The sequence below is a fragment of the Poecilia latipinna genome, unplaced genomic scaffold (assembly GCF_001443285.1).
Source record: "Poecilia latipinna isolate Pla-1442-1.1 unplaced genomic scaffold, P_latipinna-1.0 Scaffold704, whole genome shotgun sequence".
In the NCBI taxonomy this organism is placed as follows: Eukaryota; Metazoa; Chordata; class Actinopteri; order Cyprinodontiformes; family Poeciliidae; genus Poecilia; species Poecilia latipinna.
Window position 1 is genome coordinate 265,455 of NW_015113320.1, and position 17,898 is coordinate 283,352.

Sequence of the window (17,898 nt, forward strand, 5' to 3'; positions counted from 1 at the left end):
TCAGTCCTTTACCAGTTCAATATCATCAATAAATTGGCACAAATTGGTGCCCACGGCACACATGGAAGAAATGAAATTACCTTTAACCCATCAAAGTCTGGCTTTCTGTTGTTGCTGCCTGGATAAACGGCCAGTGTGCCTCCACAGAAATAACCATACATTTCGTCCTTCTCCTGACTTCATCAGAATCTACTACTGATTCTAAAAATGGTGAACTTTGAGTCCCCCCCCCACTAGCGACTTCCACACTGAAGGGTGTTGCTAACTGAGCTGTGGTTACATGCAGTGTGTTCTAGATCAACAAAGGATGATAAAGTTGGTCTACCACCAACACTCACATTTCCTGTTACTCTGACATAACAAGCCAAAAAAAAACCCAATATGATTTTTATTGTAGCCGTTGTCTTCGGCATCTCTTTAAACCTGTTGGTTTTCATTTCTGTCAGGCTGTTCAGCCTCTGAGGCCTGAGCTGATTTGGTGAATCAGAGTGAATGCTCTCCATTCAACATCTCTCTGCTGACGAACGCTGAGTCTCGCTCAGGAGTGAGGGTCCCTTCTTTTTATTCTTTCACAGCCTGACACAGTCCAACTTTGTGATTCACGCTGATAAAATCCATCAGCCTTTTTATATGCGCATTTTTGCCGCTTGAATATTCATCCCGCGGGGATTAGCATGCAGCGTCGTGCGAATCCTTGTGCGCTGACGCGCTCTTTTTGTGCGTTTCTGAAAAGTCAACATTTCATCCGCACAGAGCCGGGGCTTCGGCAGAGACGAGCGTGTACGTTCAGGCGGGGCGGGAGCGAAATTTATCAACATCACATGACGCACAATGGAGACATTAGCTCTTCATTCGTCAGATTCAAAGGACTGCGGCTTGGCTGTCAATCTGGCATTTAGGAGGGAGGGATGTGTGGTGAATACGGAAGATGTTGTCTTTATTAGCGGGAGCAGAGTGAAGTGAAAGGGAGCTTACAAAGCGGGGCTAGCTCCTGTGTGTGTGTGTGCTAACTGGAGGGTTTCTGAGATTTGAACTGAGGTGCATCCGTTATCTCAGCCCCACTTCATAAAGAAACCTAAATTTCCCCGCTTTCTGGTTGCAGCTTTTGTTTGCTTTTAACAAATAACTTCAGCTGACGTTTCCTCTGGACGTCTTAGGAGTGCGTTGACCCGGGTATTTGTCATCTCTACTTGTATATTTGGGAGATTGTAGCTTACTTGAACTGTGGCTTTTCCAAAGAGCTGAGAATATTTCAAAATGCAGGATGTTGTATGACGGACAGAGTTTACGGTTGCATTCGCACCAGCCACGTTTAACCCGCTCCAATCGAACTCTAGTTTGCCTGAAAAGCCCGGTTAGTTTGGGGAGGTGTGAACGTGCAGTCGGCTAAAAGCCTTAGTCTCAGTTCAGTTGGAAGTGAACTCTTGTGCGGTTCAAATCAAATGCACATGTGAATGCCAAGCGGGCCAGAGACCGCACCAAAAGCAGGAAGTGGACTACAGCGCTGGGCATTCTGGGTAAATACAACCAAAATGAGTCAAGCGCTAGCGGGCAGAAATAGGATGTGGTCTTCTAACGACAAAAACGAAACCCAAAAATTTGATGCCGCTCTGTTTTTGTTTCCTTTTTGTGAAGAAGGAAGTTGCTCTCGTGTCTTCTTCAGAGGTTTTCTTGTCGTTTCCTTCAGTAGTTTGTGGTGCAGCGCCACCGCAGGCCAGGGGGTGAACGGGTTTTTCAATTAGTTTGGTTCATTTGACAGTGTGAAAGGAAAATGTAGCAAAAGTTACAGTTTTGATCCCCAATCAAACGGACTCTACCAAACTATCAGATGTAAAAACTCCTAACTATATTAGAGCTGTTCTAAATTTGACAATATAGTTTCAGCAGCAGCGTGGTGAAAATAACACGATACAGGCGTCATTTCCTCTTGACTTTTCAGAAAAAAAAATCAAATAAAATTATGTTGCAACCACTTCCAAGCCTTGTTTTTTTATTAATGTTTTCTTTTGAGCATCAGATCTGGACTTGGACAACGAAACTACAAGTCGATGACGTGGTCGGGGATCAACTTGTGTATCGAGTCTTTCTCTCAAACAAAACGAATTGGCATTTAAACATTTGTTTTGGGGATAAATCTGTGGCTTAAACACATCTGCGTGGGGTTTATTTCGCAACAAACAAACAAAAAAATAAATTCCATAGTTTTATTGTTTGACTGAGCAGCTCTTTGAATAGCATCAACAGTTCAGTCTCTAGTTTTATATCTGCACCACATGAGGGGCTGAAAATCCTGTGCTTAATTTACCAGAGATCTCTCAGCCCCGAACTTTTTGAGATTTATATTTGGAAGGCGCTCAAAGACGAGGAGAGAGCACTGTAACCGTGTCCCCCACCACCTTTTTTTTTTTTTTTTTTTTTTTCGTTAATTAATTATGTAACCAAACCCTCGTCTGATGTGGCTGGAAGGACGTTTCTGTGAAGGAATTCAAGTTTCTTTGGCTCCTCGGCAAAACCTGATCCTCCGTTCAGTGCTTTCCTGCCAGAATACTAATAACGCTTTGCTTTGCTTTCCGAAGCAGCAGAGGCTTTGTTGATATGAGGGTGTGGACCTGTGGGCAGAGAACGTGTGCCCATTTGTGTACATAAAAGAGACAGAGATAGTAAATGTGGCTGGAAGGGGACAGTTAAGTGTTTTTATCGGAGAGCGATGGATAAACAGGAAAGGATGGAGCGCACTAATTGTTTCCTTCTTCTTCTAAAAAAAACAGTTCTTCCTTTTTATATCCTTTTAACAGTGGAGTGTATTGGCAGGAGAATAAAGGCCAAGTCTGAATGAAATTCAGAATGAGATTGTTTTGTTTTTTTTGTAAATATTTTAAACTATAAGCCCTTTTAATTAATAGGTGCTTCATAAAGCGCCAGGAACCTCAATATTTCCATCTCCAAAGCTGTTTTTATGCACATCTAAGGCACACAAACCGTGCGCAGCCCATTTTCCAGTTGGCTTAGGCAGCGCAGCTTATGATTTGTGGCTTTGTTCGAGCCCCAGCATTTATTTTGCAGCAAGAAATCAGGAAATATTGTGGCGAAAATTCCATTCCATTAAGTTTGGAGGAGCTATTGGGACATTTAATCCCCTTTCAATCCCTTCCAGCGCTGGTTCACCGCTACATGGGCTTCGTGTTTTTAGCTGTGCGGTCGCCGCCAGATCATTATGTTATACTGTCAATGAAAGGGGGGGGAAAACTTGGGTGTTGATGCACGTCAGTGAAAGCAGCGGAGCTGAGGAGATTTTCTGTTTTGTTTTTTGTTTTGTTTTTTATGGATGAAGCTCACTGGGAAATGTTTTAGGGTTATTTTTTTTATCTACCTGATGTTTTTTGTTTGTTTTTTTAATGCTGGTTCACAGTTTGCCAGACCTGTTTCACGTTCATACTTGATTATTGTCATTGAGGTGAAAATGTATTAAGAGTAATGGCTGCTAATTTAATTGCTAACCTTGACAAAAATGATCTTAATTTTCCTTCTAACCTGACACAGATTTAGCATTAAGTAGTTGGAGGAAACTATTGTTGTTCCAAATTCGTCTTTGGTTTATGCGTGTTAACTTATTTCCATTGATTTCAGTTAAAGCACCTCACAAATATTATTACACCCACTGGTTATTAACCAAAACCTTCGAACATGGAGCTTTGCTCTCTTTGGCCTACATTCAAAACTCTACACCACAGTGAAACGTGTTGGTGGTGGCAGCATCATGCTGTGGGGATTGGGGTTGACGTTGCTAGAGATGTCTGTATTAGAGTGGCCCAGTCAAAGTCCAGAACAAGATCCTGCTTAAAATATCTAAGACTGATAAAATGTCAGTAACCAGAGCCGGATAGTAACTTATTACATTTACTTGAGTAATTTTTTTGAAAAAATGTCTTCATGGGTATATTTTTACTATACTTTTTGCTATTACTTGAGTGCCATTCTTTTAGTTTTGCTACACGTACTACTTAGACTTCTTGTTTGGAATATAACAAGCTTAATTTATTTATTATTATTTTATACCTGCTGAGCTTCATCCTGTCCTAACATACAGTATATTTACTTTACTCACTGTAAATACTTCATAGGTTATTTTCTTTTCTTTTTTCTTGTTTGGAAATGTGTTACCTGAATCTGTTCTTTTTTTTTTCTTAATTATTTTTCATTTTAGTTTTTAACGTACCAGAATTTGGACATAACTTTACATTTTTGTCTCTCTGATTCCATCATGTTTAAACATTAGACCAAATGTTCCCATCAGATTCTTTTAGTTACTTTTACTTTAGTAAAAACATGTTAAACCTGCTCTTACTTCAGGACAATTTTTTGGTTACTCTGCCCACCTCTACCAATAAATTACGTCGACTTGTGGACCCGAAAAATTACCAGAAGTAACAAAACCAAAAAACCCGAAGTTTATAAGAATATTTTTTTTACAAAGAACCGTGCCTCCATAAGCAAATTTGATCCTCATGGTTTTGTTGTTCTCCAATATTCCCCCAATTGTTGAGGGGAATTTTAGCCGAAATGCATCGTTTGGTTTCCTAAACATATCGTCTTTCATGTCTCCAAACTCGTCACGGAGCTGAGTCAGAACTTTTGGTAATCGGAGGTGAATTTCATTTTGTGCCTTCTTTCTTCTTCCTTTCGTCCCTCCAGGGAAAGCTGCATGATGCCGGTCAGCCCCGAGTCGTGTCCTCTCGTCCAGGCCTTCCTGGCCGAATGCCTCGGCCGCCTGTTCCTGGGTCACGCCCAGACGCAGCTGAAGACGGGCCTGCAGACCCAGGAGAGACACCTCTTCCTCTTCAACGACGCGCTGCTAGTCGCTAAGGCCAAGTAAGCTTCCCCCCCGTTGGTCCAAACGTCCTGAAATTACTCGTACTGCCTCTTCCTGCCGCAGTTCGTCTGGCAGGTTGCAGAACATGGAGACGGAAAGATGCAAACAATGGGGAGGGAAAAAAAAAAAATCTGAATGAGAATATTTTGGAAGAACATTTACAAACTCGTTGGGTGTTCTGGTTCTTCCTGATGCGTTCCAGAGATAAAGTTGCGTTTTATCTCTGGTACCTTCAGATCCTCCAATTTTTCCAAAGCGCACAATTATTTCCCAGCCGATGAAATCGTTTCGCTGGCCCCGCAGTGAGGGACTCCCCACCCACAAACTAAATCACACAAGGACTCGCAAAAATAGCAACTCGAGGCACACGGAGACATTTTTGAGGTTTGCGTTCAGAAATAGACTGTAGCTCTGCACTTACTGTACACACAGACACGGCAGGACGTCTGTGGTGTGTCCCGGCAGTCACGTGCCAGCGGGGTGGAGCTGACCCTTCCAGGACAGAGACAACCTGCTGTAATTGACTTTAATTTTTTATTTCTTTTGTGGTTGAGCGCGGGTTGAGTTAGAGGAATGTGCAACAGCAAGAGGGGAGAAGACATTCGGGATCTATGTGTGCTTTTCCCTCCGCTGTATCGACCGAATATGTTCAACTGGATCATCTACCTCTATAATTAGAGATGTGGTAAACGGATGCACATTTTACTCTGAAAATAGAAACTTTTTATATCTTTATTTATAGAAAGTGTGTCGTAGCTTAGTGGAAGCATATCGTGAAAGTCCAACCTCAAACTGGATTCAGTTAAAACACTGGGGAAAAAAAGGCGCCCAGTGTGTTTTATAAAGCACACTGGACGCTTTATAAAGGCAAACTGAATGCATAAACTAATCGTCATATTCATTCATTCCTCCTGAATCAATGATTTGTGAAATAAATAATTTGCTACAGGGATTCTGACTCCCAACGGCAGGAGAAGGGTTTGGATACAAACACGCACCACACTTTTCACAAAGTTATTTTAAACTAGTTTGAACACCAGGCATCTTTTACACTCCTCAGGTAATACCACAATGCATTTAATGCGGGCCTATGATGCAAAATTTACATTTTGCACGCTTTTGTTCTTCCTTTTGGGCTTCAGCTGTAGTCCTTTGGGGGGGTTTTTGGCATTCAGTTTGGTGTCTGGAAAACGAGCTGTTACCTAGCAACCCCAGCTAAGCCTGGTTCGTCTCCTCATGTGCTGTACAATGGCTGCCGGAAAAGACAAGTGTGTTGTTGACTTCCCATCCAGAAACCACTTGTGGCGTTCTTGTTGGTTGTGCAGGAGGCTCCACTAATGCTTTTCAAAGATGCACGGTGGTATAACTGCGTACCTGTTTACATTCGCACATGAAAATGGCTGCAAGCGGTGAGTGGTCAGCAGCAGCTTATTTAAAGAGACAGAGGCCCTAAAACAGCTCATTCTGGAAGGCAGAATTGAACAGACTAAGATCTCACAATCCAAGAATGAGTTTTATGCAAACATAAATGTAATGAACATGTTTTACATAGACTTATCCTAACCTGTTCAAGGAAGCATAGTAGGTCTCCTTTAGACGTCTGGAACAGTTGGAAAACTTTTCAAGACTCCGATTTTTATCTGGGCTAACAGTTGTTTTGTACCTTTGCAGGTCTCCTACTCATTTCAAAGTAAAAGCCCAGGTCAGAGTGTGTGAGATGTGGACGGCGAACTGCATGGATGAGGTGTGTGAGGGAAGCACAAACCCAGAGAGGAGCTTCGTCATGGGATGGCCCACCTGTAACTTTGTGGCAACTTTCAGGTAAATATCTAGACTTGCACGCAAAACAGAGTAAGAAAAATGACTTTTAGAGACGCATAGAGCTGCATTCTTAAATGACTGTAATGTGATTCAAATAGGAGCAGATTGATGTCATTTGTCGTCGTCGTACAGAATTTCATTCAAATGCTATCCCTCAGCATGAAATGCTCTTGTGAGTCAACAGGCTTGTGTTTCTGAAAGAGTACACAATGTTCTGAGATGCAGAAGCACATCACGGAGGGGGAACTACAAATCAAAACGCGCGGTTATAAAATCCCTTAAACCCTCGAGCGTTTGTGGCTGTTCCCGTTTTTTTTTTTCGAAGCGGTTCAACCGAGAGAAGACAACCTCATGTGTGCATGACGGGCCCCGACATGTAGCACAAACAAACGCAGTCGCACATGCCATGCCGTGTTTATGCACCTGCCTGTCAGCACCACACACACACACACACACACACACACACACGCATCGCATTTTCTGTTAGCAGGAATCAAGCCTTCGCTTCAGGCAAAGTCTGCGGTTTGGGATTTGGAGAGAAGCTAAAGCTTTAATTATTATTTTTTTAAAAAACATTTTTCTTTTCTTATCTTCAGCTCTGAAGAGATCAAGGACAAGTGGTTGTCACTCATCGTTGGGTGAGTTGCTCCCTGGAACAAGCGCAGATCACATTTTTTGTAATACTTGAGATGTTTTTTGTTCAGCTCTGCGTGAGTGAAAAGTGAAACTCGATATAAAATGAACTATGTGACAGCCGTTGAAGTTATTTCATGACAGTGATTCTGAATGGAGCATAATTAATTGCTCTCCTTTCTTTTTCTCTCCATGTTCAGTCGGTTAAACGAAGGAAAAGAGAAGGACGATCCCAAAACCATTCCTCTGAAGATATTTGCCAAAGACATTGGAAACTGTGCATATGTACGCTTCCTTACTTGCTTCCCCTTTCTATTCCTACATCACAGAGATGTCTTCACTTATTAGTAGCATTGCCAACGTTTTATTTTATGCGACACACAAGTAAATCCGTGATGTTCCTCCAGGCCAAGACGCTCGCCGTCAACAACAATGACAGAACCGACGACGTCATTCGAATGGCTCTGCAGCAGTTTGGCATATCGGTAAGTAACAACGCAAACAACTTAATCTGACACTGAAGAATCTCTTCGTTTTCGGCGTTGTGGATGTGACTTACACGTGAACAGAGATTAGTCTGTCAGTGCTGTGGATGATTTATAATCCCTCTAAAAATTCAGAAAAACTTGGGTTTCAAAAATAGATTTCAATTCACATTCAACATTTTGATTTCTACGCTTCTAGCATTGACTAGTCATTAGTTTATTCACTTTAGCACCAGAGGCGCTGTCACACTGGGTGGATAGGTACACGGTTTCTGTAAAACTGTTTTTTTTTTAAACGTTTATTTAACCGGATAAACAAAATTTGAGATCAAGGCTTTTCCACCTGGCTAAGAAAGGCAACAGCACACGACACAATGACGGAGAGAAAAAAATATGCAAAATGTGAAAAATTGTCAATAAGGTGCAGAAGCTGAGGCAGTATAAGATTTAAAACAGCCAAAACATAGGCACTGTTTTTTATTTTATTTTGTGAAATAAGTTCTGACTGTTTTAGTTCAGCTAGCAAAAGGCCAGAGAAGCTGAAAGCTTTCTGTCACTTTGTTTTTTTTGCACACATGAACATAGAAAAGCGAACTTTCCTCAGAGCACGAGGCTTATCTTATTAGTCGCTTCAGTTTTACATGCCTCGCTGGTAGCAAATGTGTCTAACTTTGACTTTACTTCCTACAGTGAACAAGTTCACTGGAAAATAGATTGGGTTTTCAAGTTTTTGGGTCTTGATGTGTTGCTTCTTTCTCAAACAAAAGTAAATTTCTTCTTCTTCTTGTCTGTTAAGGGTTGTGTGAAGGATCACCGCTTGTGGGTCAGTTCCTGTAAAGATGATCCTCCATATCCTCTCATTGGTGAGCATTTTTGTTATCTAATATTAAATGAGCAATATATGATAGGAATGATTCCTAAGAAATTATCCATGTAGTTTTTTTAATATACATAGTATCACAAATTTCAAGTTGAAAACATCAGGCGAGAAGTAAAAGCTAAGAAAACCCCTCAGCAGGGCGTCGCTCCTGTTTAAGCATCAGAAAGTCAACATCTGGGAGCGTTTCAGTCCAGATGATTTTTCTTTTTCTCTTTTACTCGCGGTGGTATTTCCCTGACATTCCTCCACCATAATCTTTTTATTCTGTCGTTCACGTGAAATTTTCCCCCCTTTTTTTTTTTTTTTTTTAAGACGTCGCTGTTGCGCCGCGCCAACTTGGGCCATAGTTTCTATCACGTTTTCTCTTGTGCTTCTCCTCCTCGCGCTGCACATACCACAGCTTCAGCCTCTTAACCTCTGCGCTCTGACCTTTCCATTCAGGCCACGAGTTTCCCTTTAGCATCAAGATGAGCCACATTCGGGATGGAGGGAGCAGCCCTGGCGGACAAAGAGGAGGGCAAGGGAGGGAGCCCATGAGTCCGACCGACTGCCCCGAAGTTCTGCTGCTGGACCAGTGCCTTCCCCCAGACACCCAGTGCCAGTTCATCCTCAAACCCAACAAAGTGGTCCTTGAGCCGCCACAGATTATAGGTGAGTTGTTTTTTTTGTTTGTTTTTTAAAAAAAAAGGTTTTTAAAATCAACATTTCATCAAAATACATCCAATCTGGGACAAACTTCCAGAAAATTGTAAAACACAGAAGTCATTTAAATCCACTAAACCTGTTTACATTTGCCTTTGAACCGTAATTAACGGAGCATTGTCCAACTATACATGACGCCTATTGATGTTTTTGATGATGGCACTCGATGAAATGTAATGTTTGCTCTCAAATTGGTGACTTTTTTTATGATGGAAAGGACTTTGACCGTCCTTGTAGCTGAAATGTGCTGTGAAAATAAACTTGATTGCCACCATTCTGGTCAGAAACTTTGCAAAAATTGGAAAAAGTTTGGTAAAGGATGAACAAAATTACTCTAAAAACTAGTTGGGAATTCTGATATTGGACGTTTGGGCAGCTGCCCAGGGTGGCATTAGAAAAGGGGCCACATGAGCGCCAGATATAAGTTGTGCTTCTGAAGAAGTTTTCTATTGCTTTCATGCATGTGCAACTGGCACCACTTGTTTGCTCTTAAGGACAACAAAAACCAGGTGATAACCTGCACTTTGGTTGGAATTGGCAGAAGGAGACTTTTGCTGCTTCTGACAAAACCCTCCTACTTGTATACCTTGTATACTTGTAAACCAGAGAGAGTCATGGAGTTGGATCGATGGACAGTTGCTTTAAGGCAGAGGGGTCAAACTGTAGCTTTACGTTTCTACCCTCTAGAGGGCCAAATAAAATGAACTTTAAGATAACAGTTTTTGTAAATATTACTTTTTTTCCATTTGTACCGGGCCAAATTACATCAGTGTGAAAAGTTGTCGAAAAAAAGCTGCATTTAAAGACGTACTAATTGAAAGCAGACAAATTTGAACAGTTTATAAAACTGGTGTTTTTTTCCCCTTTGAGGACGTTGATGATCTTTATGTGGCGCGAAATGAAAAACAAGTTTGACATGCGTGACCAGCTCCTGCCCGTCGGTCCGATTGTCTGTGAAACTGCATGAATAAATATGAGAATGAAGAAGCGTTGATGCAGAACAGAAAGTACTTCCTTACCTGAGCAGCCTCACGTTTATGCTTCGGTCGGCGTCGTTCAGGCTGCGGACGGAGCGACAGGTGCACAAGAAGAAAAGAACGGTGGGAAGAGATCGAAACGACAAAGGGTTACAGCAGGGACTCTGAGGCAAAATACAAAGAAAAAAAAAAACCGTCAAGATGGACAGAGGCAAAGAAGCCCCAGAAGGCACAGAGGCGAGTGTGAGAATAGGAAGATGGAAAGCGAAAAGAGATGACACAGCTATTGAGTTAGACCGAAGGCCGGCAGAGGTGAAGGAAAAAAAACAAGCGATCTCGGATGATGGCGAGAGAGAGGAATTTGGTTAGAGGGGGGAGGATAAGAAAACGGGGGGGACTTTGAATACGAGCAGGATGGAGAAATGTAAAGGGGGGAGGAAGAAAAACACGACGGCTGCGGCGGATGGGGCCGAGGACAAACTGCGGATACAAAAACCGGAATGGAAAATAAAAAAATAAAAAGAGGGGATGACATGGGGTTTAAAGGAAAACAAGTTGTGGAGCAAAAAAACTGTGTTTTCCAGTCGAGGAGGCTCCAGTTTACCCACCGCAAGCATCGCCGCGGATTCTTTAGCTTCAACCATAACAGCGTGTTACACAATTCCTCCATACCAGCCTCACAGCCGTGGACGGGTAATTGCTCACACCCTCACTGAAAGATCCTGAGTGTTTGCATCGACCCAGTGGCTGCAAGGTAGAATCCCCTTTTCAGGTTGTGGGGGAAAAAAAACAACAACTTTCTCCTCATCTTTCCTCTTGGTGGATCCATAAGTAGACATTAAAAATATGTACTTGACTTGGAGGATTTTATGAAAACCTTAAATAAGTTGAAGAGGTACAAATACTTTGAAAAGCACCATAAGTGCCATAAATTGGTTTCTTTCAATATGAAACTTTTGGGTAACACTTTATTTGACGGGGTGTGCATAAGACTGACATGACATCATAATAAACACAAAATAACACCTGTTAGGAACATGAAGGAGACTTTACGAAGGTTTATGACTGTTGTCATGAGGTAAATAATGACACTTTTAATGGATTTTAATGCAAATTGTCATAGAACTTTTCATTAGAAGGGTCATTATTGACCGAATAAAGCAAAGATGACACTTTTAATGGACTTTTAATGCAACTTTTAGAGCAACTTTGCATTAAAAGTGTCATTATTTACTAAATGACACTTCATGTCAACAGTCGTAAACATTCATGAAGACTCCTTCATGTTCATGATGTTGGCTGTTTTGTCATGTCAGTCTTATGCACACCCCTTCAAATAAAGTGTTGCCAACTTATGACATTTTAGCAAAAACTGCAGATGTGTCTGCAGGTGAATCTTTGGTTAAAACATGTTTGATCTTCATTCAGTGGGTAGAGTACCCAGTGAATTTTACCCAAGAGTAACAATACTTCATAATAAAGTTACTGAAGTAAAAGGTACAATGTAGTAAAACTATTCCCAAAAATAAAAATTTTTTCGCCCTCCAAAAAATTTTGACTAGTTATCACAGAAGTGGTTCAGTCACACCACTCCTTCCGTGAAGATTTTGTTTTCTGCGTTTTATCAAAAAGATCACTCGGTTTCGATACGAAATGTTCTGCTAAGTCGCTGCAACGTCTCGAAGATGCTCACTTAATCCAGAGCCGTCAGCTCCAGGCATGGAGCGTCGTCTGCCTGCTGGGGTCTCCAGACCACCACAGCCCTCGTCATTCACACATGATTATTAAGCCATTAAACCGTCGAAGCTGAACATGAATCATCAGGTTTGGTTTATCTTGCGAGGTTCTTTATGGGGGGGATTATTTTGACACAACTCCGTTTTCTCTTGCGCAATGGGATTGAGAAGTGTGGCCGCCACGTCACTCCCTCTCTAAACACCAAAAAAAGAAAAAAAAATGTTTCCAATATACCATCTCCGTCACCCAAACATGCTTTATAATTTCTCTTTAAAATGTTCCAGATGATTTGCTCCAATTGTGGTTTTGGGGGTTAAAGGAGCTTCTTGGCTGAGGTCGGAGAGAAGACTTAGAACAAAAACCACTAAACGGAGCCTGCTGTGCTTCTCGATGGAATCGGATGAAATATAATGGAAACTGTCATCATGACTTTGGTTGTGTGTTAAGTTTTGATGACCTCGGGTGCGTCTCTACAGTTCTACTGTTTAAGTGGAGGTAGTTTGTTGTATGCAAAGACCCTGAATGTGAAGTGTAAACTTGAACAGATACGTTGTGAAGTAACAACTGTTGACGCATTGATCCACGTTTTGGAGCCGATGTCCAATTTACGATTTTTCTGAAGCTTTGACGCACTGATTTTAACCACTGTAAGGACTTCCCTTGGTGACCTCAGGATATATTTCAGTGTTTTTTTTTGGTATAAATTTGTTTACTATGGTACATTTATAGTCAACAAGTGATTTCACCAAAACAGCCAAAGGTTGTTTCAGTCGGCAGAACTTCACTGGTCCAGGTGAGTTCAAAGTCTGGTCACTAATTTTTGTTTGTTTGTTGGTAAAAATTTAGCCAACAAAATGGAGAACAATTGATGAAACCCTAAAATTTGGAAATTGTCTGTTTTTCTTTTAATAAGGCAACGATCTGAAGCCATTTTTTTTAAATGTTTTTGATCTTTAATGAAATAAAGATTTTATAAAAAAAAAAAAAAGTGTTTTTGAGCAGGTATGACTAAATAAATGAATAAAAAACTAACTCTTCCATTTTTAACTTTATGCATTTTGTTTGGACACCACCACTCCAGTTTATGGGACAGGGATGGAATAAAACTCAAAAACAGTCGTCCCCTTTTATAAGTCACATCCTTGGCACTTTTCACAACACAAAAGAGCATCATATCAGAAAAGGACACTAATTACCAATTGTCTGACCTGATATTTGAGACACAACAAATCATATTTAATAATAGATGAGCTAAATAGTTTTTATCTTGAACAACTTACTGTACTGGAATTAGCATTGCTAACTGTGCACCGCCTCACTCTGCTAAATGTAGTTTTTGTTACTGATTTGTCAGTTGGTGTCTGTCTGTTTTTATGACTTTGTTTCTGTGGTTTTAGGATGCACAAATGAACTTGATTTGATTGTCCTTAGCATAAGTACAACCGACCTTCACTCGTAGATTTGTATGCCAACGTTTCCAATACGGATAAAAGTGCAAAAAGAAAAGAAGAATCTTGTTTGAATCTGTTCAGCATTCCTGTTATCTGCTGAAGTTTGACTGACTCACACCAAACGTTCCTCCGTAGAGAGTACGATGTGGTCAGCTTTCTGCATTTTCCTTGACATTGAAAATGGCCGAGTCTTCCTGCCTTTGCAATGTTAAGAGTGTCTTTAGGTGAATGAAGTAAAGCACTAAAAGAACAGGGATTTTTTCTTTTACTATTTATCTGCATATTCTTGAATAAAAATGTACTTGATGTACATAAAACACTTTCACAACTTTCCCAGAAAACAGAACAACACACTATGTAGAAGAAACAAACACATTTTGTCCATTTGGAAAACTTGGAACGAACTTTTGTTGCATTTATGACCTTTTTAACTCTCGTACTCGGTACGTTGGACCGGTGCAGAAATGTTGTTTACAAAGTGCAGGAATGAGAGCAGAAGTAGCACATAAAGTTCAGTAATTAACCTGAATTGCTCAGTGCATTTTTGCCTGCTGTGTGTGTGTGTGTGTGTGTGTGTGTGTGTGTGTGTTCAAGGGTTCCAAACCGTTCCTTGATGCTATGATTACAATTTTTTTTCTTGAGCAAAATCCCATCACTTACTTTTTCCCCTCATTCCATTTTTTTTTCTTGAGCTCTACTGAGACCAAAATTAAAGCTAGTCCGCTAACCAAAGTAGCAACCACATGTAACTGAGGGGTTGCCCTCTATTAGATGTTTGTCAAATCCCATATTTTCTGTCATATTTAGGCTGCCAGGCTTCTCATATCAGAGTCTATGAGCTCCGATATAACAAAGCTTAAAGAAGAAGGCAAGAATTAGAACCATCTTCTTTGTTTCAGCGTTTTAAAGTCACTGCGTTCTCGAGGCTTTGGCCCACTGTGTGGACAAGCAGTCTGTCTGTCGCCTCCTCGTTGAGTCGTAATAATTTCGCAGCAAGGTCAGCGGTCCTTTGTTGATGAGAAGTACCGGAGCGGGCCAGTAACTGAGTTGCTGTTGAACTTTTGTTGCGTCGTTCAGGCACGACGCCATGACTGACTGTTAAATCGTGAACTCCGGTGTGTTTTGCGTGGGGCCTGTTTTGGCCGCGGGATCCCCCGCCCGCTTAAAGAAGCTTTTGTTTTTGTTCGAGTCCCCACCCTCGGATACGAATCACAACTGCCTAGTAAAGTAAATGGCGTTATTTGAAGGCCGTAGGCAGGCCGGATTTGCAGCGGTTGTGTGCGAGCGCAGCTGCTTGTTAAAAGATTTATTACGAGGTTTCGTGTTTTTTGCCAGGTCACTTGCTATTTATTAGCAGCACATTATGTGATACCAGTTGATATGAAATCTCTTTATGGGTGGTAATAGAAATAATTAGGGATTTGTGTAAGTAGTTCACACAAAGACCAGGATAAAGTCGACTTTCAGCTCAACTGATCCCAACATGCAGGAAGCACTCTCGCCTTGCAGCAGGAAGGTCATTGGTTCAAATCCTGGTCTGGGGTCTTTTCTGCATGTGAGGGTTCTCAGTTGCATTTTCCACTTTTTACCAACGGATCACAGAAGCGTTTGAATCCTTTTCACATTTTTTTGTTTTTTTTTCTCACGTTGCAACTACAAACTCGTGCCAGTGCACCCGCAAAAGGTAGAGATTAATTCTGAACTGCAAGGAAAATGATGCGTGATTTTCAAGTTTTAGCTCAAATAAAAACCTGTAAAGTGCATTTATGTTCAATCGCCTTTTACTCTGAGACCCCTAAATGAAATCCGGTGCAACCAGATGCTAGAAGTGATCTGGTGAACCAAAACTTTTGGTCGTCTGACACCAAAACTTAATTTTCTGGCTCGCGTCCATTTGCTAGTCGATTAATTGTCCCAGAAATTATTGCGAAAAACAATAATGTTGTTTTGAGACCATTTTTAAGTAATATATTGATAATGGTGAAATAATTCAAGTTTGCCCTCATAGGACTAATAAACACAACAACCAAAAACTATGAAATAAAATGGAAATTAAAACCACATATAGCCAAAACCATAAATGACATGGACTATGAAGCAAAATTACCTTTCAAAAAATATGAATCATCAGAATGGAAATTATTGAGCTTATTTTCGTTTATAAAGCGATTGACTATATTGCGACAGGCTTAATCTAAACTTTGAACAGCAGCCATTAAGAGGAGTCTGCAGCTACTTTGCATTCTGTAATTATTACTTTGTATATTTATATATATATTTTTAAACAATTCCATACATTTTAACAGGCGGCTCAGAGTGAGCAGACGCATGGCAGACCTGTGCTTGCAGAGCACAGGTACGGACTGTGACCTCGGTACGCAGCAGAGGACACGCAGTGACGAATACGAAGAGACAACCACAGGGCCCCATGCGTGTATGTCGGAGGACATCCAGAAAAACATAACCACATCCTACTGGCTCACACACAAGCCTCAAAATAAACGCTGTCCTCAGCCACCAACACACGTCTTCCTTCATTTTCCTCAGCGACTCCTTCTGTGGGTCTGACTCGTTCCCTTTTCATGAAACCTGAACTGAATGCACCCGCCCTCCCTGCGCACGCCTCACCTCAACCTGCCCTCAAATGTAGCTGCAGGGAGACGCGACAAAGTAAATGATGAATCAATTAATCCCATCGCAAGTTAAAACGAGCTCAGGAAGTTCCACTGACTTATTGTTTTTCTCTTTCTACCAAAAACTGGATGACAAAAGTTTTCAGTCTGGTACTTTGGTCTCAACTGGACCTTTTTTTATTTAGCGACTTTATACATAATTTTATTTGTTTTTTGTTTTGTTTATTTTACACTTAAAATAACTTCCAGTTCCAGTGTCACATGTTCATTAGAATTTAATTGTTCTTGCACTTTTACACCATTACCCTTAAAAACGCTCTCAAAACGACAATATTACCGTTTATCGCAATAACTTCTGGGACGATTTATCGTCCAGCAAAATGTTTTATCGACACAGGCTTAACTAAAGCCACTGTGAATGAAAATGCAGATTAATGTTGTTTAAGACGCGTTACCTGAAACCAACACCTGCATGTTCTTTACTTGTTTTTCCTCTGCAGAGCCCGGCCACCAGAAGACCTTCAAGAGGAAGCGATCCCTGATCAACTGGCCTTTCTGGAGGGGCTCCAGCACCCAGCTGGACAGCCTGCCTCTGTCCCCATCGCTGCTGTCTCCTAGCCAGGGACGGCTGTTTGGACAGCCTCTGAACTCGGTGTGCTCTTCAGATCACGGCCTGCCCAAGCCCGTCATGGTGAGATGACTTCAAGTTACTTAGATTAAAGATTTTTGGGGAGACGGGAGGAAAAAAAAAAAACAAAGGAGTGAAATAATTTCTTCTCCTGTTCTGTAGGAAATGTTAGTGTTCCTGTATCAGGAAGGGCCGTACACCAAGGGCGTGTTCAGGCGGTCGGCTGGCGCTAAGGCCTGCAGGGAGCTTCGGGACAGGCTGGACAGCGGGACAGAGGAGCCGGAGATCACACACCAGTCTGTGTTCGTCATCGCCGCCGTCCTCAAGGTAACGCCGCCTCTCAGCCCGCACCCAGCTCTCTCACCCGTCCGATACCAGACAACAGAGGGCAGGTCCGACTGAAGCGCGTCCAAAGTCGCCCGAGTCCAGACGGGCTGGTGTGTGTCGGCGCAGGCGGCCAGGCAGGGAGCCAGGCTCGCTCACAAGGTGCTGCCTTGTTCAGCTTCCAGCCCAAGCAGGAGCAGCTCAGGTGTTTAACTGGCTGCCCCTCAGACTGGAAAAACAAAACAAACCAATTTAAAAAAGAATATATGAGATATTGTCTCGTTTTTCTACATTTACCTTAAACTATTTGCAGCGTCTTAAAAATATGTCCATCCCCCTTGAAGTTTTTCCCCATTTTATCCCCCCAAAAGTCACAGGTCCCACACTGGCTCACACACCAGCCTCAAAATAAACGCTGTCCTCAGCCACCAACACGACTATGCTGGTGGCTAAATAACGACTTGAGCCATTATTTTATGAAATGCAAATCTGAATAGTGTGGCTTGCATTTATATTCAGCCCTCCTGAGTCACAACTTTGTAGAAGCATCTGTTTTTTGACAGGTCGATCAGATTTGCATGTGATTTCCTGCAATGGGCTACCTTGTATTTAGCCTCTTTAATCTTTAAAAAAAAAAAAAAAAAAAAAAGGCACTCCCACAGCATGATGGTGCCTCCACTGTGTCTCACTATGAAGATTTGTTGAGAATTATCTTTTTTTTTTTTTTTTTTTTGCAAACCAGTTGGTTTTTTTTTTT

General features: G+C 41.5%; 1 protein-coding gene across 2 annotated transcripts in view; it reads left to right on the top strand.

The window, feature by feature from the left end:
• LOC106955090 (rho GTPase-activating protein 20-like) overlaps positions 1–17,489 on the top strand; it is a 55,018-nt gene extending 37,529 nt beyond the window's left edge. The window contains exons 3-11 of one of the 2 annotated variants that reach the window (XM_015045057.1): positions 4,693–4,869; positions 6,542–6,691; positions 7,288–7,329; positions 7,525–7,609; positions 7,732–7,809; positions 8,606–8,672; positions 9,131–9,340; positions 16,690–16,880; positions 16,980–17,489. In XM_015045057.1, coding sequence (XP_014900543.1) covers positions 4,693–4,869; positions 6,542–6,691; positions 7,288–7,329; positions 7,525–7,609; positions 7,732–7,809; positions 8,606–8,672; positions 9,131–9,340; positions 16,690–16,880; positions 16,980–17,219 — 1,240 coding nt within the window. In that variant the 3' untranslated portion in view covers positions 17,220–17,489. The remainder of the gene's footprint in view (positions 1–4,692; positions 4,870–6,541; positions 6,692–7,287; positions 7,330–7,524; positions 7,610–7,731; positions 7,810–8,605; positions 8,673–9,130; positions 9,341–16,689; positions 16,881–16,979) is intronic. The other variant, XM_015045058.1, reaches the window with a different exon arrangement.
• The last annotated feature ends 409 nt before the right edge of the window (positions 17,490–17,898 follow it).